Source organism: Anopheles arabiensis, chromosome 2 (genome assembly GCF_016920715.1).
Source record: "Anopheles arabiensis isolate DONGOLA chromosome 2, AaraD3, whole genome shotgun sequence".
Classification (NCBI taxonomy): Eukaryota; Metazoa; Arthropoda; class Insecta; order Diptera; family Culicidae; genus Anopheles; species Anopheles arabiensis.
In genome coordinates, this window is record NC_053517.1 from 8,351,095 (window position 1) to 8,370,377 (window position 19,283).

Below are 19,283 nucleotides of genomic sequence, written 5' to 3' on the forward strand. Positions count from 1 at the left end.
CTCTGCCCCCACCCCTTGCGCCCACGCGGTTTGACCAGGGCCCGTTTCGGTGGGCCGGGAGGACTGTTCCCCGCTGCGCTCGTAAACGCACACCCACGTTTGCCGAAAGAAATGCGAATGAATGAAATGACGTCATTTCGATGCATGAAAGAGCTTTCGCCTTGGAGCTTCCCAAACCCGAACGCCCCAGCGCACCTCCGTGCCATCCGTGCCGCGCTCCCGACCGGAGAATATTGATTTTTGATTTATGAACGAACAGAAACCGGGCAGATTTGCAGAACGGCGAATCCGAAAGGCCGTCCCCTGCCTTGCGTTAACGATCGTCCCACTCGCACGCATTTAGGCGACACTCTAACGCGGCGAACCGATTCGTCGTATGCCATCGCTGGAAGACAATGAGCATTGAGTTCACTAATGTGCGGCCCAGCCCGTTTGGCACGGCGCACGGCACACTGTCGGCTGCCATTTACATGGGTCATAATTTTTCCGCTTCAATCCGGCCTTTCGCTGGCAAACCGATTTGGCCGCGTGTGGGGATATGTATAAGTGAACATAATTTTAAGTACCCGCTGGCCGTCGCCACTCGATGCCGCTCCGTCCCTTTGTGTTTAACCAGTCGACCAGCTTCTGCCACGCTTTGTCTCGATGCGCGTCTCGGTATGCACTGTGTCTAGCCGGACGGTTTCATTATGTTCCGTTTCATGAGACGAGCAGCCGAATTCGAATGTGGCACGCGTGCGGCAACTGGGCTGGGCAGGCTAGCTGTGGCTGCCTCATCAGCATAGGCGCCCAGAATGCTGGTGCCAGTTTTCTCCAAAAATCCAATCCGCATATGCTACGCGGCGGCATCACCAATCGGCAGCTATCTAGCGGCTGTCTAGCGGCCCCAGGACGATGAGGAGGACGATGATGCTGCTGCTGCTGCTGCTGCTGGTGCCAACCCCGCTCCGACTGTCTTTCGTTTGACGGAGTATTCAAACGCACGCCCGATACACGCCCGCTGTATTGGTGCTCCGTGGGCGAATGACGACGGAGCGACAAAACGACCGGGTGGCGACTTGCCGTTCAACTCTGCCGGCTTCGATGAATTATGACGAAAAAGCTGAAGTGGCACTGCACTTTGCACACACACACACGCACGGCACTCGACACCCGGCCAACGCTACTTGGACGCGGTTGGATTCATTTCCTCTGTGCAATGCTGTGAGGCGAAGAACGAACGAATGGAAGTAATAATTATTATTTTGGCTCCAAAGGACATTCCGAAGGACGGTCGTCCCAATTTCCTCGTTCGCGGTCACTCGAAATTGGATCATTGGAAAACTAATTTCACTGCCCACCCAGGCCATTGGCATTCTGGAATGGGAAGTGGAACAGGGCGCCCCAAAATCTGCAACGAGCGTTTCCATTCACTACACGGCTCGGGGTAAGGGGCGTTACGTCTTCTCGGCGTTGTCTCGCAGGAGATTTGCTGGCTGACCCAGCAAATGTAATGCGGCCCCAAGTGCCCCCCCCCCCCCCCTTCCCGAATGAATGAAGCGTGCGAAGTGATGGACAGGACGTGCCAAAGGGCGGTGTGCACCCAATCGCATGAGTGGGGAAAAAAACGAAGCGTTTCGGGGTCGCACTTTGGCGTATGCTTAATATTTCATGTTACGCAGCGCGCTCCGTTGGCACTGTTTGGCATCCAAACAACGCACGTCGGGCTGGAAGCGGCACCGCTCGTGATAAACTGAGATGGGGACTTGCTGTCCCCTTTTGCACACTTGAGAGCGGCGTTTGGGGAGAGGGAAGTGCAGTGCATAAAATCAAATTTAAAAATTTATACACCAGTTGTGCTCGCCGGTGCACAGTTGTGCTCGCTGCAGGTGCAGGTCGCGTGTGCTTTTGTCGTTTGCCGGTGGCAGTTTCTTGAATTGTTGTACTTAGTGTGGAAAAAGTGCTTTTTTCGGATTGATCAAATGGCAGTTGGGTGATACAGGGTTTTCCAGGAGTTCTCATAGCTGTGGGACACTTTATTGACTCTTTCTTATAAGAAATTAACTTAATGTAATAGGAATTGTACTCTGCAGCACTCTTGTTGGACAAATCTAATAGGAATGTCCAACAAGCCTGTCCAAAATAGAGTCCAATTTCCATCATATGAATATAACTTCCCATTAGAAAAAGTCAAGGAAGTGTCCCACATCAATGAGACCTCCTGGAAAACACTATAATACCCTGAAGGAATTGAACGAGTATTTAAAAGGTGCAAATATCATTCACACATGTTAAAAACCGTTTAAAACCATTCTTCTACAGCTTATCAATATACTTTTTGAAGCTAAACTGACTAAAGTGCTCTCTTCTGCTCTTGATCCATACCATTTCCCCCTGCAGGTCATATGGGTGTGCATAGTGTGTAGGAAAAAGCAAGAGCTGCTGTCGAAAACGGGTCAGTGGATGAACAAAAGCACCAGCCCGGACGGTGTGATACGAAGACAGGAAGGCGACCCGAGGGTAAGTAATTCTTCACCTACTACATACCCCCGAAACCTGGTGTTAATCTGCTGTCCAACCCATCCAGACGCTGCCCCAAACCATGCTCGATCCGCACGATCCCTCCGACAAGCGTCCGAAGCTGGAGCGGGCCCGCAGCGCGGCAGAGAAGGAGAACAATCCGATGCAGCGGGCCAACAGCCAGCTGCGCCGGCAGTACAGCCAGCAGGATCCGCCGACCCGCCGGCTGTCCCAGTCGGACGGCAGCGGGATGGACATGATGATGTCGCCCGGCCATCACCAGCAGCAGATCGGCCGGATGCAGCAGATGGGCCACGGGCAGGTGGGCGGCATGTACGGTGGCCGGCCGGGGGCAGGCCAGCAGGGCTACGGCGGTGGCCCTTACGGGCAGCATTCGCAGCTTCCCCAGCCACCGATGCATCATGGTGGCGGTGGTGGTGGTCCGTACGGTGGTCAGCATTCGATGACTCCGCAGGTGCACATAACCCATGCCGGTGGCGGCGGCTATGGGCACGATGATCCGAGCTACTATCAGGTAAGTCGGGTCGGTTGGCGGTCTACACCACCATGCCTGAGGGTTTGTGTGTGACATTTGTCTCTTCACCCCCTCCCGAACAGAGCGAAATCGAAGATCTCATGCGAACCCATCCGCATCTGGTGCATCCGAGGCAGCAGCAGCACTACGCCGAGTCGCTCCAGTCCAGCTCGGCTCACGGTAGCAGCGGCATGGGAGGCGGAGGGGGCGGTGTTGGCAGTGGCGGTATGCACCTACCACCGGAGCCCACGAAATCGCACAAGCGACCGCTCGGTGGCCCGTACCTGCCCCAGCAACGCTCCTTCAGCAGCTCCGACGAGGACATTCGCTCCACGCCGGAGTTCGAAGGTAAGTTCGGTGTCGTGACCGATGACCCCCCCTCAACGCGGCAACGCAGGGAGGAGGAGAAGGAGGAGAGCACGCTTCATCGGAAGGAGAGTGGTTGGGATGAAGTCGGCCTCCTCCCTCGGGAAGGAGGGCTTCACCATGAAGCGTGAATATCTTCCTGCGATCTTTTATCTGTTTTCACGTCTTTTTCTTTCGTTCGTTTCATCTTCTTTTCACACGCGCGGTACGTGTATGTGTATTTTTCGCGCTCCAAATTATTGCTCTTTGGTTTCTCGGTCTCGGTTTCGGTACCATTTGTTTCTGCGGCTAGCGCTAGCTTTTCCGAAAGGTGTGTTTCCTCTTGTGCTTTTGTTTCTATGCCCTTTTCCCTGTTGTTCTCGTCCCGATTTTTTGTTTTCTGTTTGTCGCTATGATTTGGAATTCAAAATTCGTTATAAGCAAACCAAATAGCCCTCCCAAAACTGTAGCGCTCCCTGTGTCGATGATGCAGCCACTGTTCTAGACGAAACGAGGCCACTTAGCTAAAAGTTCCTTCTGACGCCCAATGGAGGCAAACAGTTGGCAAGAACAGTCTACTTTCGGTTTAAAAAATATTCCCTGCTCGGTACTGCTCGTACCTGGGCGAAGGATTCTATTCTAGAAGAAGCCCACGACTGTTACGTTGAAGTGATTGTAGCCTATTGAATCGTTTGCGTAAGGCAGTTGCTGTAGGTATGAAACATGCTCGCACGCTAATGTTTAAAGTGTCAAGCTTAATGCGTAAGCACGCGTCCGATGATCATCTCGGAGCGATGTTGGTCGGAAGCCAGGCCAAGCCAGGTGACGCGTAGGCTGCCGATGACATTTAGCATACCAGCTAATTAGCTGAAAGCCGACTCCAACGTTAAATTTGTACCACTCGGATTGTGTAGGACGTCTAGGTGAGGGGTTTGTCCCGGTCGTAGGAAGATACATCTTTCGGCGGGAATGGGGAATGTATCTATAGTGTAAGGTTCATTTGAAGGCTATTGAAATCCTACGTAAACAAACACTTTACCCGCTAGTGTACCATTCGCTTGTGCTTTCATTGATCTCGCACTGGTCGTGTGCTGTAGGACATTGAGTTTGCTCAAAAGGAACCTATTTTCGGGCACTTGGTGAACAATTTATTTGTCTGGGTCACAAACACACACACACACACATATGATTCCAGTACTTGTGGCAGCGCAGCCCTATAACATCCAGTCGCCTTTAATTCCTCCCTTAATTCGCTTTGTTCCTCCAAGGTTTTTGTAGGTCAGGACCGGCGCTCTCGTCTCGTGTCTTGCGACGAAGCACCAGATTCTGCCTGGTGTCATGGAAAACAAACGAACAAAAAAAACCTATCGCGAAGAAAATTACTGTAGCACATGTACACACACACACACACACACACACACACACACACACACACAGGCAGACAGACACATACGCAAAACAGTCACCTTAAAATGGCGGACGCAACGTCAATGGGCGGTGCGACTGTTTGGAAGCGGTGTGGACCGCTACTTCGAGAAGGTTACTTTGTTCCACGCAGCCGAAGCTTTGGCCCGGCTTTGCCTTGAACGTTCCTGTCAGTGTGCCTCGTAATGGAGTTTTTTTTTACAACCCTGCCCCTCCTTCCCTTTCCTCCTCCTTTCGCCGACCTTTCTACCCGCCCTTTTGTTCAGATTCGCTGTCGCTGACTAAGTGGCTTCACCCGAAGCGTCTTTCCATGTACGCGAGGTGCACGTTTCATTGCATCGTCAATTGGCTTTTGGCCGTTGTTGCATTTCACTTGCCTCGCTTTCGACGGGTACCCGGGTTCTCCACAGTACAGTAGGATGCACGTGCCCGCAGTAGGACCCGAGTGTGTGTGTGTGGTAAAATTGGAAAGAAACTGTCAACTACCATTTACCACAAGGGGGTACGTGTACCGGTGGAGGTGGTTTCTTTGTGCTGCCGAGACGTTTCGCTCGATTCGTTGGCCCGCTCGCTCGCCCGCTCGCTCGACACTGCTGCACAGTTCAGTTTGCAATTTTGCCATCCCACCGTCCCACCAGCCCGATGTCCCGGAGGCATGCAATTGTTAGTCTGGGGCCCCTTGTATGTTGCGAGCACAGGCTGCACAGTGTGGCCCGTTGGCGGCACGGTATCAGCCAGAAAACCGACACACATCGGCAGTATCTGATGGCGCTACTGCAGTATCTTTGTGTAACAGAACGGGCGGCAGGAGAACGGGGAGGAAAGGCCCGTGGCAGGAAAGGGTCTTTTCTTTTCACGTTGCAGTTCAGTCCCCCCCTTCCCCCTCTAGGTGGCCTATTTTTTGGGGTGAAAGTTTGCTCCTCACGCTGCGCCTCCCCTGTGCCGCGGTTTTGCAGTGGCCGGAGCTCGTAAATTATTTGCCGTTATAAATTTCATTATTGACGGGATACGGGTACAGTAATAGTAATAATGTGTGCATGAGCCCTCCCCGGCCCCATTTGCCCCTTTCCAACTCTGCAGCTCTGTGTTTGCCGATGATAGAATTATGTTTCTGGGTCGTAACACAATGGATTGAAGCCGTTTCGGTGCGAGCCGTTCGATATCGGGCATACGGTGGTCACGGATGCTTTTCTAAAAGCTGCTGCTCTGTTATCCCCTCCTGGGAGAGCGATAGCAGCTAGTGGTAGCAGATAAGATTATGGCACATCTTGCCTGCCTGTGTTGCGGCATCATACCTGATTGTAATATTTTCCATTCGAGCCGTCAGGATACGGTTCCGAACCCAACAGTACTGCAACATGTGTGAACAGATTGAAAATTTCGACAAGATCTTTTGACTACACAACGTCATTCTGGTGCAGAGGCTCAGACTATTCGAAAGCAGTTTCAATTCGCTTTAAGCACGGTGGAGACACCTACTCATTCAGCTCACAGGGCGTAACGCCATCCACGTCATCGGTTCAGGTGATTGCGATTTAATGATGGAGTTGATGCGGTGTAAAAACTGTGCGAGCGAGTGCTTGAACTTAACATTATCTTTACCAGTCTCTCTCTCTCTCTCCATATGTTGGGTGTCTGTGTTAAGTACGAGTCGTGTGTGTCACTTGGTGGTGTGATGTCCTGACGTCAGTAAGCACTGTGTGTGCAGTTGGTTACGCGTTTTTTTTGTGGTCCATGTGTTTCATTCGACGATACAGTTGATTACACGCATCGTACTCTGCCCCATAGCCACCCACTCCGTGCTTGTAACTGTGCGTTCAAAGCTACACTTTTACCATTCGAAGGGTAGCACTACGTGCAAAGCCCACTGCTCACGGATAGCACGTGGATGATACAGCAACTGCACGAGTCCCTTGCCAATGCGACGACGGTGCGTAGTATTAGTGAGCTCGTCGGGGACTTCTAGGTGGTAGGAATAGATATTCTTCCCCAAATTGGTCTAAACTAGAGTTGTTTTGTTTCAAGCTTCAAGTCAACCCAAGTTTACGTTGTCAAAGTGTATGGTTGTGTGTTTGTGTGTGTGTATGGCTTCGATTGCGTGTTTGTACATTCCGGAGAGCAGCCGAACGAGTAGATATCCAATTAATAAATTCATATCAATGACCTTGGACGAGGATGCTGAGTGGCGTCCTAAGCGCTCGCACGGTCACTCGGCACACACACACGCACACAGCGTTGCGCTAGGTTTTTGCGAAGCCAATTTCCGGCTGGGTGGAGGCAGTGCGGGGGGGTATAGGCTCGGTGTCGGAGCGCTTAGGAGCAGCTGAGTGACTGCAGGCAATCCGGGAAGCAACCGGGCACACGGCGTGCCCGTGCTTTTCCGCTTGTTGACGTCTTTTGGCGCTTACTGGGCTAACACGCTTTGCCGAGGCTTTGCCGTCTGCTGACGTAAATACCAAAGGGGGCAGGCGCTCCTTTTGCCTTTCTCTTCATCATTATTGTGTTTTTCCCCTCCCCGTCGATGTAAAGATATTGATTTTGGTTTGCTGCTCTTCGCTCTCTGCGGCCGCCACCGGGGCAAACGGGCGTTCGAACGGAAAAGAGTGCCTGGCGCAAGGTGTTGAAACCGGAGAGCGTGCTGTACGAACCGACCAAAACAATAGTTTGGCCCATGGATGGTCCACGGTTCTTTTTTTTTGTTTCTTGAATCTCCTCTATAAAGGACATTACATGAGCGCGTCCAAGAGAGACGGTACCGTTTGGAGATGAGCATGCATCCGTTACAGGAGAGAGCCAGAGTACAAAATCGATTAGTGGGAACAGCTTCAAACAAAAGGTTCATCGCGTAGTTCAAGTTTTTGCAGCTTGGTCGTTGGTTATTGTATGCCACGTTTGCGCTTATTTCCTACATAAGCTATTGAAATTAAACACAACACAGAGTTTATCGTAATTAAATGACTCGCGTCTGTGTATGCGTGTGTGTGGCTCTAAAAACAAAATCATCAAAGCTTCGACTCCACGCTTCGCTCCCCAAGGAACTCAGAATTCCTCAAAAAAGCTCTCACCAACGCTCACTTGGTCGCGCGTGCGGTAGCTTCCCTTGCTCATTAGCTCTCCTCGGTCGGAGCGTTCCAAAATTACCCACACGGGGGTAACTCACCGCGGTACGGTAATTGATGAGTGCCGGTGCGTATAAGTTTGGCACTGGCGGTTGTCACTTGTCCCCGTCCGGTCCTGCATGCAAGAAAGAAAGCGACCGACGCTGGCCACGGGTGGCGAATGTGTGGCGAAGCACAAACCGGGACCAGCTTCGTTCGCAGTTTATGTAAATTTTTCCACGAGTCCACGTACGGGTTCAGTCCTGCGTTAGCCGCCGAGCGTGCCAGTTTTCCCTGAAGCCTCCGGGGCGGAACTACCGATTGCCGTTTGGGTTTTTTGTTCCCTGTTCCCCCCAGAAACCCCATCTAGCTAACCCGCACGACAAACAAAAGCCCTGAAGAACTTTTCGGAGGCAGACTGTTAGAGTGTGCGTGTGTGTGTGTGTGTGTGTGGGTGGTGTGTGCGTGTTTGTCCGAACGAACCGAACAGTCCACCCGATCGGTGAAGGTGGTCCTGTGCCCTACTTAACGTGCGTTCTGAAAAGGCCCACAGAACCGTCGGCCGGGTCCCAGCTGAGCCTGGGGGCAGTGAAATGAAAATGCCGAATTTTTCTCCGCCAATGTCAGTGTACGGGATGGGCGTGAAACACCAGTGACCATGTGTTTTCAGTTGTGCCGTCGCCCGAATGCCGTATCACTCAGCGAATGCTTGAAACTGGCGATGAAAATGCCGTTTGTGCTGTAAAGGAATGTTTTCGGTTTCGGGAAGGTGAAAAATAATGTTTCCTCCACATTAGCACCACAATCGGTATGTAACACAGGTAGCTAGTGCAGTGTGTACGATTGTGTCCTGTGTAAAGCAGACATGGCATCGCCCCACGCCTCATCGGTCCATCTCGGGGGCGCTGATCAACCTTTTCCGAGGCATTGCTGTAGCATCTCGGATTGCATACGGCTGTAGCGCATTCTGTTTGCACGGTATGCGCGTATCTGCCCTCACTGCAAGCGTGTGTGTGTGTCGGATTACGTCCATGTGTGTGTGTGCGTGTGTGACTGTGCGCCCTTGACAGTGTACCCGTTGGAATAGTGTGGCCTGTGCGCGCTCTGTACCGTTGGAAGGAAAACAGCTTTGCACCGGAAATTATCGATTGCCGGAAGAATTGACCATTCACGCCGTTCCGCATCGTGCTAAGAGGGGGCGGGGGAGTGAAGACGGGGGGTAAAAAGCGCGCGCGCGTGAGCAAGATAGCGAAACGTTGAGACTCGAGTGCCAAGATATGGACGAACCGAAATCGGATGGAAAAACAACATACTAACAGAGACACAGCACCGCACAGGATCGCTCTCTGTCTCTTTCTCTCACCAAACCGTACATACATGTGGGAAGAGAAGTGCACGGAACATACAAAGGGAGAGCGAAATTTGAGTCGGATTGTGATCAAGCGCTCGGAGCGCGTGAGAGTGGAGAACATTTTGTTTTTTGGAGCTTGCATCTTGTCGTTGGTGATGCCGTTTCTATGTCGATCGGGTTTTGAAGCAAACCTATTTGGACATATTGCTTGAACAAGCGGGCAAGCTCAACTTCTACAAAAGTGCACAGCGTACGAAACGGACCACCACTTTCTGTCTGGTGCTTGCCATCGGACGACGATCTGCCCTTGCAGATAAGCGATACAGTGTGAACCAACACACCGCCACAGGATGTCGGAAAAGTTTGTGAAACGCGCCTAGAGGTATGCAAACCTACTGACACTTGCGCTGGCCCTGGTACACTCTGGTGCGTATTATGCTCCGTGAAACATCCTGCACCGCTGGTACGTACCCACAGCCCAGATATCAGGGAGAGGGGGATGTTGTTTGTGAGTAAATAACAATACGAACCCGGGTTGGTTGCGGATGATGCTATTTTTAGCTCGCTCCATACACACTCACACACACAATTTACTCTCCAGCGGTGTGCTAATCCTGCACCGGTCGACGGCGGAAAACGGCTCCCGGCGTAAAACGGCGTGTGCGTGTGTTGCCGATTGAATAGCGTCGTTGAAACCTACGTGTTTGAGTCTATGTGTGTGTGTGTGTGTGTGTGTGTGTGTGTGTGTGTGTGTGTGTGTGTGTGTGTGTGTGTGTGCAATTTGCCAAAACGCAACGTAAAAACGGATGAGCACCGTGGGTGTAACATTGGAAAGACAATTGTATTTGTGTCGCTGGTAAACGTTGTGCTATTGAGCAAGCGTTCAATAGAGCTGATAAACAATTCACCGTCCAGCGAATGGTAAAATGTGGCAAAAGCTGGATGCTCGGTTTCAAAATTTACCGATTTAATACTCGTTGGTACGTCGTTTTGAACGTGAGAGAGAGTGTACGCTCGCTTGTGCCTGTGTCAGTGGTGATGCATCACTATCACACGGATATTCGGATTGAACTTTGCCGTCTTTGCTGGTGAGTGCCAAACGAACTCAGTTTCAATCGACGCGCCGACGATACGGTTCGTTTTTTGGGGGAGTTCGAGTTCTAATAATAAACTTCTCCCTTCCGACGGGATCTTTCGAGCCTGAGCCAGACGGTGGGCAGAGCGTCCGACCAGAGTGAAAAAAAGGAAGAAAGCAGAAGATCCCGCCCGCGAGCAAGCGTTTGATGTCACACCCTCGGTAGCGAGCAACAAAGCTACAAAATATAAACAGCTAAGGAAGAATCCTCGTTTTACCATCATCTGAAACTATAAACCAATGCTGTGTTGCAAAGACGCATCAGAAACGTGCATCAGAAAAAGTGTGAGAATGTGAAGGAGTGAGCGAAACATTTCAGCAATAAGCATAGACAAATGTCGTGTGACTGCGGATGGCCTATTTCTCGCATTACAGTGTAGCAGACTAGTGACAGCGAGCTGTGTTGTTTGCATTAAGATTGCCATCCGACATCCGGGGTAATTTTGGGAATTAATTGTTACAGAAGCCTGCTAAAATGTGAGTTTTAGGCTTAAGTTACCACAATCGATAAAACCATTTTATCATGATTTCAATTGCATTACAAATCGCGTTAGAAATATCATCAGCAATCACGATAACCACGTATCAATAGGCTCGTTCTTATTATGTTGAATACTTACACTTAGTTGATTTTATTGCCTGCTCGGGTTTATATTGATTTAGCATTACTTCTTGATTGATTGTTTAAGTTCTATTTACCACTATGCAACATTTGATTGTTCTGTCAGCTGATCTACGTTCTGAATTGGAGCATCCTTTAAGCTCCTTTGTATGTCATGTCCAGAAAACATCATCTAAAGCGAAACGATTTTATTGAAAAATATGATTAAAAAGAACTGTACTAATGTTGTGCTGATTCCATTGCATACTAATCAACTGGAACGGTTGACCAAAGTGTCCATCATGGGCTCAAGATCTGTTTGGACCGTGTGCACCTTAAACATGACTGATTATCCTAGTATGGGTACACTAATTAGCCAAATGGTACACAAAATATTCAACATTGGTCGTTGTGTCAAACAAGAGCAAAAAGTGCTGCTTGGTAAAGTATGCTACTATTCAGCATTTTAATTTAAACCAAAACTTTTACACTTGATTGGTATCATTCGTCCAGGACATGTTCGTTTGTGCTTGATTGATGTCCTGAAGCTGTTTTTTTACGCGACTGTTGAGTTTCATTATATCGTACAACTAAAACAACACATTCAAACTGTTTGTTTGTTTCTCACACTATCTTGTATACTGTTGTAGGAGTACCAATACTGCTCTGTCCAACTATTCGCCAATGACAACGGTACCACTGTGGTACGACGCAAAGAGATTATAGAACAAAATTGGATTGCCATTATGTGATCTTTTCCGAGCGATTTCATACCCGTCTGCTCCTGCCAGTCGGCCCCATTATTGGCCTTCGACTGTACAAGGACTATCGATTGTAGAACGAAAGAAGGTTTTTGCGGAATGAAGAAGATCTCTTACAAGTTTGTAAGTGGAAAGATTCTACACATGGCTGTAATAGTGTAAGTAAGAGCACTGTGCACGGTTGGCATCCAGCGAAAAGGTGGTCGCTTGGGTAAAGGCAATCGAAAGGACAACGAAATACAATGCTGCAGTTTCGCATGGCTTCGTTGCACCACCGCCACCCCATAATATGTTATTTTTACACATAAGCCACGTAAGCTTGCTTTAATTTTATTTTTTTCTAGTGCACTGAAAGCACAGAAGACAGCGACTCTGTTCCTAGCAGTTCTGGAGCGTCTTATCTGACCTATATCGGCTACCTTTCAATGTCGCTAATGAGCCCCGGTGCAGAAATTTGCAACCAATGCCAATAATGATAATAGCCGGCGAAAACCCTGCTGAACAGTGCTAGCGGAAATTGGGGAACGAGGGGCATTCATGTGAATTGATTTTTGGGAGAAAATAACACAAATAAAGTACACGTTTGTACAAAAGACCATGCTGCTCCATCATGCATACGTACAGCTACTGTGCGCCTCCATCAATTGAAGGACGTTTTACAATCTGTTTCATTCTTCAAAACGGGAAAACATTTTCAATATTCAAACCACAAAGCTACCAATTGTAGCGGCTGTCTTAATTATCGTTTCCCAGGTCTGTGTTTAATTTCAATCATTTGCGCAAGAGCTGCACTAGTTCGATGTTCCAGAACGACGTTCCACCCACTTGTGCGGCTTGGTACAAACCCAACTTAAAATAGATCCCGTTTTCGTACGGCCCCAAAATCGCAAACGATTGTGTTTATGAATGCATATTCAATTCCAGCCATACCGCCAGACAGTTTGCTGCCAAATTAATGATTTTCTGCCAATATCTATTACCATATTTGCTCGCCCGATTCTGGGCATGTTTGTTGCATTTCTTTCGACTCGTTCGAGAACCAACTGCCGAAGCGCTGGTAAGAAGAGTGTTTTGGTGCAGCGAATTAGAACGTTTTCATATTCAGATGAGCAATGGGCTAGTGGTTTTCAATTGCATTTGGTATGCGATTAAAAAAAAGGGAGAATTCATGAAAGAAATGTTAGGCTCAAGCTCGAGCGGATTAAAAAGATAACATTTTTTTTTTTTTTCATCTAGTAAAAGCAAAAGCTGAACCGGTAAATCAATCCGTTTCGGTTGCAATAAATAGATAAACGTATGAAAGACAGCTCCAAACGAAACCTCCATATTTTCAGCACTTAGCGTTTTAGCGTTATAATGCAGCTTGCAAAACTGTTTACCATTATGCTATGGTCGACCGTAACTGGCCATTATTGGGCTCCCGACGCCTGGCCACGCAACAGTCTGCCGTGGGGCTAATTTTATTTATTTTCCTCCAGCAGCAACTTGTTTTATTGCACTTAAGCACCGTGAAGTTCCAGCGATCGGTATTATCGTGCAGCAAAGGGTGGGGAGAAGCGATGCCTAAGTTTATTTTTACATTTGATGTGTTGAACTATTTTTATCCAAGCGGCACACTACGTAGGGCACTGTATTGAAACCACCACTTACCTGGCACTGTTCGATACGCCCGACTAGCAGGTTGATGGAGTGCGTGCCGGCACACATTTCTATGCCCTTACTGGTGGAAGCTTAGCCCTAGGGCTTCCTCCACCCTATCACTCGGCACTCGGGAGGTCGCGCTCGTGACTTGCGACGTTTGTTCGTGCTAAATATAACTGCCGGCCCGGCTACCCAGTACAGCGAAGGGACACTTCTACTCAGCTGATGCTTTACTGCGCTCCTCTCTGCGTCTCTCTTTCTCTCTCTCTCTCTCTTTCTGCTTCCGGATATTGGAAAATAATGCGTACATCTAAACGACTGGCCGCTCATTGGTGACCCAATTATCGTTCTTCATTAACAGCGCGGGAGTAAATGACAACCCAACTCGCCTCCAATTTCGTTACTTCCTATTTCGATCACGTTAAGCATGGTCATTAAAGAATGAATTTGCGTTAAAAAACAGTGATTGTCAACATGGTACTGGTATTTGTAATTATACCCTGGGCCTGTGCCATGTGCTCTTGAGTGAATCGAATCTATAGGTCGATCGTTCCTGTCGAATCTTCAGGACTAGCATATACCCACCAGCACGTGGAACATATATTGCTCCGTTGGTATGTGCGTATGTATGGGTGTGTCTCTATGTGATGCTTTGAAGTGTCATCGAGGCTTCTTTAGCGTGCCTACTCGCAGGAATTGTCAAGGTCCACAACGATATTGATGAAATGGCGTGCGACTCTTGTGTGCTGCACATCTCACACCATTTACACAACCACGCTCCTTTCTTCCAGAAGGATTACTCGATTGTTCTCCCATCTGGAGGTAGCTGATGAGTGATGTACGTCACACGCTACACTTAGCAGGATGTCAAGAGATTCCGGCAGTCAGCCGATCCGAAGGGTTCTTTTGAGCTGCTTCATGCACTGACCGTGTCAAACTGGATGGTTTGGCAGAAAGTAGTGCAGAAGAATATGTCCATAAACTGAAGTTTATAATTCACTGGTGTCATACATTTACAACAACAGTTTGTTGTACAGAAACAGTATAATTGTACCATTATATCAGGCTTCGAATATCGTTCCTTTTTTTGCTTGCCGGTGCCTAACCATCCATAAAAAAACCAATTTCGATCGATGCAAAAGATCCGATAGTAAATGTTCATTAATTCGTTAAAAAAGATATACAAATGAGATTGCTTCAATTCGACTGCCTGTGTGTGAGGTTTTCCTAAGCTCTGTAAACTCTCCTATTCAACCCCTTGTCTACACGCCATTTCGTCCCATTCGCATCTAGCTTTACTTGTAAATGTGCACTGTATCGTTGTGTGGTGCGATAAATATGCGTTTGCCTGTGTGTGTGTGTTGCGTATGTATGTCGTGTGGTTCTCCTCTGGCACTATGTTAGCGAACCGCCTCGTTTGCAATGACAATCAGTTTTACAATTCTTACATACCCACCCATTTGTACCATCTTCTTTCATTCGGCTGTACGTATTGGAATGTTCTGTGCCTGTGTCTATCCTTCTTTCTGTGTACAATTATATGTATTTTTCTCGCACTTTCTCCCTTCTTTTAACTTTCTCTCGTCTATTCTCTGTCTATCATCTTCCTAACTTTCAATCCCACAAACAATAAAACAAAAAAACAGCTCTATGATGTCTTTTTGCTAATCAAATCAAAGTAAAGTGTGTTGGCTCCTGTGGTTCAGCGTGTATTCAGCGAACGTTAGCACAAAAAGAGCCTTACGCGCTGGTACACCAAATTTGTATCCTTTATTTTTGTGTTATTCAAATGATTGTTTTCCGTTTTTTTTTGTCATACAAAAACATTTAATAGAAGGTATTGGTAAATGTAAAACTCTTTCTTCGTGCAACTTTACAATCATGACACTCGGTCTGTTATAATAGAAAGGGCCTATTGGTTTTGTATATCTGTGTCAGTTATTTTTTGCGTTGGTTGAGTTTTTCCTTGTTCTACCTAGTCACATATTCAACGCTAGATTGCCCTTCGTCAGTAGTAGTCAAGAAAATGCAGAGCAAGAACATTGCTTATAAGATGTTTCGCGTTTCCTCGTTGCACCGCTGAAGTTGCATTACCATTAACTTTAGCACGATCAATCAAACCAATCAATTTTTTTGTGTTAGTATACATTGTATGATTTTGATGATGGAAGTAATGTTAGCCCTATTGCCTCAACTTTCAATCATGTATAATTAATTTATCGTATTGAACGTATTGGCTTAGTCGTTATAAGTTTTGCAGAGCACTGGTATGAGATGTGCTCAGCTGGTGAGATTTTTTCCATGTCAGTGTTACGTACTAAAAATAAGTTTTGAATAATCTCTATTCATTTTATGACTTTCGATTCGAGTTCAGTTTAAACCGATACAGGGCTTATGTTTGTGTTTTCAAGTGATGTCTGGTATTTCGCTATGGTTTGGTTGTGTTCCTTCCTTCAGTTGTATCCGGGCACTAGCGTAATGCGCTTGACGGCGTGAAGGTGGTGAATGATAACGGGCAGTAGCGTTGAAGAAGAGTTTTAGTTTTTTGCAAGACAACAATAAATAAATAAAAATAAAACGAAAACAGAAGAAGCAGTGTTGCTGAGGCGTTGTTCCGCTTTCGAACCCATTTCTCTTCCAGCCGGTCACCAAAGACAGTATTTCGATAATCACACTCGACTGAACGCTAACCTTACTGACTATCGAGCAACAAAGCTGGACGTGCAGCAACGCAACAGTTACAATCGTACCAATCACAACCGATATCAATCACCGTCCCAGGCGGCGCCGCATTCATCCCATCCGTATCACTACCAGCCGTCGCAGGATCCGCTCGGCCGGGACTACCATCCACAGCAGCCACTGCCGCAGGTGGTGGTCGGCGACAGCACTATCGCAGGCTACGATAGTATTAGCCACCATCATCACCAGCCCCATCAGCCTCACCAGTCGCTTCACCATCTGTCGGGTACGGTGGCACCGAGCCCGGTCACGATACCGCAGGGCCTGCACGGTGGTAGCAGCGGGAGCAGCAGCAGCAGCCAGCAGCACCATCCGTACCAGCAGCAGCCCCACCAGCAGCAGTGCAACAGCAGCAGCAGCGGTGGTTCCAGCCACAGTACCACGGGACATCATCCGGTGGCGCAGAACTCGCACGCACGGTACGGTACGAGTCCGGCCGGGACCGAGCAGCCGGATCCGTACTGGGACGAGCCGGCGGACAGTCGGCGGTTTACCGAGCGCAGAAAGAAGACGGTCCGGTTCGATGGGCAGGACTCGGACGACTGGTCCCGGTGGGAATCGGAACGGCAGGGCAGCCAGGATTCGGCGACCAAAGACTCCGGCATTGACACGAGTAGCACGTTTACCAGTAGCGAAGACTCGAACCGTGGCGATGGCCCAAAGGTATAGTGCTACACATCCCCACACCACATCACACACACACACACACACACACACACACTCACAATACCCCCATACACACACGTACTCACGAAGACTGCACGAAACACCTTAATCTCATACCCATGTAAACACGACCAAGAATTGAAAGGTAGTAAGACGAACGCAACAACTCTGATACTCTCACACACATTGACGACATGTGACGGACGGTACACTTCTTTCACGTCACAAGCGTGAGTACACAGTGCCTGTGGAACAACCTACTGCGCGCTGGTGGTTGCCGGACATGCAGCCAACACCCAAAACCGCCCAAATGTATGCAGTGCGCAATACACGAACACGAACGAATTTCACTACCACGGTTACTAATGCCTGTTGTTTCGCAGAGCAACCGTCAGCCGGACGGATCATCCGACACAGTAATCGGGCGATCAAAGGCGTCGCCGGGAGGAGGGAGGGTTTACACTCACTACCGGTCTAGCGGATACACTTAGTGTATTGCATTCTGTTTCGTTTTACCAGTTTTTAGCGTTACTCTTTCTAGTGCATTTTAGCTTTTTTTTAAGCCTGCTGTTTTTCGTTTGCCTCTCACTCTAATGCTTTTGCTTTGCATGTTGCTGTAATATAAATATAATCGCATGAAATAGGTATTTCCAGTGTGGTGGTGCCGAGGAGACATGAGGATGTGGAGTGGGTCTGTAAAAATACTGTGTGCTACCAGCCAGTTGCAGTGACTTGGAAAATCGGCTGAATATGGATACTTATTCGAGCAGTGTGTGCTTTTCCCGTCAACCTTCCGCCCTCATGTCACCTCGGGCATCAGTGGGCATGCTGCGCTTTTCGCTCGGGATTTGTCCCCTTCCGATCGCCCATTTTATGCACAGTGCATAGCGGACATGTGTAAATACGGCTGTCCATTAATGCTTTCAACCGTATGCAAAACCACAATACAGTACACACATTCTTCGTTCCAGCAATTGTGAATGTGTTTTTGTTTTTTTGATTCTCTTCTTCCATCATCTGCGCCATGATCTCTATCTCAAACCGTAGCCCTCTAAAGCTTCCCTCTTTCAATTTCTTTCTCACATTCTCTCATTGTTGCACACGATTTCGCCCCCATTTCGCTCCAAACATGAGTGCCCGTGTGAATGGGAGTGTGCGTGTGTGTGCTTTTATCTCTCTTTCTCTTCCCCCTCTCTCTCTCTCTTTCTTTCTTTCTCCCACTCAGCAAGTTGTACTTCTGTCACGCTCACGACAGCACCAGCTTCCTTATCTACGTTTTGCCAATGTCTATTTATACACCATTGTATGTATGTACATGCTCGATAGAGTACCGGTGTTGTTTGTGCCGCAGGGTAACATAAAAATCCATTTTCTTTTGGAGTATAGTACCATCAGCCAGCTCCATAATCAGCATCATCGCAACCACCTCACCCACTGTTTCAAAAAACCATCCCCCCTTCAACTCCACTTGGTTCACTGTGTGCGTGTGTGTGTGCGCATTGGCGAAAGCGGACGCATCTTACATTTTCCAGCCCAACCACTAATGCTATGCTTTGGTGTGAGCTTTTGCGCGTGTGTGTATATATTTATATGTGTGTGTGTTTGTACGTAATTAGATGGATGGAAAACCAACCACACACGATTCGATTTTCCAACCAATTTCTGCACACAATTGCACGTAAAAAAGCTATCCACACTCGATCGGTTTGCTGCCACGTCGGAAGCAATCCCAATTCGTGCCCATTTTGTTGCTCATGTCGTTGTCGTCGTCTGTGTGTTCTCGCTAACACTCTTTCTTTCTCTTCGTTATTCATCCGGTGTTTGTGACATGTCGGTTCGGTATCTCCATACCTTCCGTTTCCTGATTATGCTTCCATCTCTCGTCACGAGTTCTGCATGGCACAACCATGCCCAACCATTTAGAATACATAATCCTTTTCCGTCCTTGACTTCATCGCTCCCGGTAGGACGATGGAGATGGGGCTGAAGCGCTACGCTATCCCGAAGCAAGTCCTCTCAGTCTTCAGGAGAGGTAGAATCGAAGGTTCAGCGCCATGTGCGATTTTTGTTTTTTTTTTTTTACAGCACAGTTTCTGCCACAGCTTTCCATTGTCTGTGGCCGATTGACAGCCATCCATTTTGTGTTGGTTATGTGCTAGTTGTTTTTTTTTATAGAGCGATGCTGTGCGATGTTTGATTCTGGCCTATCCTCCTCGATTGCATAATGCGGTGTGGTATACAATGTTTGAGGTGTACTGGTGGCCTTTTTTGTCGATTCCCCTCTCCCCTCCATTCCACCCACCAGGGTAGTCAATATTTTAATGAAAAACGGAACAAAATCAATTATCAGTTGTTAAATCGACGTTAAAGTCTTACCTTAAAATTTATTTATTTTCCTAATGAATGCAAATTCAAAGCAATGCATTACACTTCCTGATGGGGAGAGAACAATTCGCTGACGTTGACTGCTAGACTTGAGGGACT

The 19,283-nt window shown here is 48.2% G+C and overlaps 1 protein-coding gene across 11 annotated transcripts in view; it reads left to right on the plus strand.

Moving 5' to 3' along the window:
* LOC120896382 (regulating synaptic membrane exocytosis protein 2) overlaps positions 1–19,283 on the plus strand; it is a 52,271-nt gene that overhangs the window by 10,290 nt on the left and 22,698 nt on the right. For 10 of the 11 annotated variants that reach the window (XM_040300445.1, XM_040300447.1, XM_040300440.1 and 7 more), the window contains exons 5-8: positions 2,380–2,499; positions 2,567–3,034; positions 3,118–3,382; positions 16,033–16,796. In XM_040300445.1, the coding sequence (XP_040156379.1) occupies positions 2,380–2,499; positions 2,567–3,034; positions 3,118–3,382; positions 16,033–16,796 (1,617 nt within the window). The remainder of the gene's footprint in view (positions 1–2,379; positions 2,500–2,566; positions 3,035–3,117; positions 3,383–16,032; positions 16,797–19,283) is intronic. The other variant, XM_040300446.1, reaches the window with a different exon arrangement.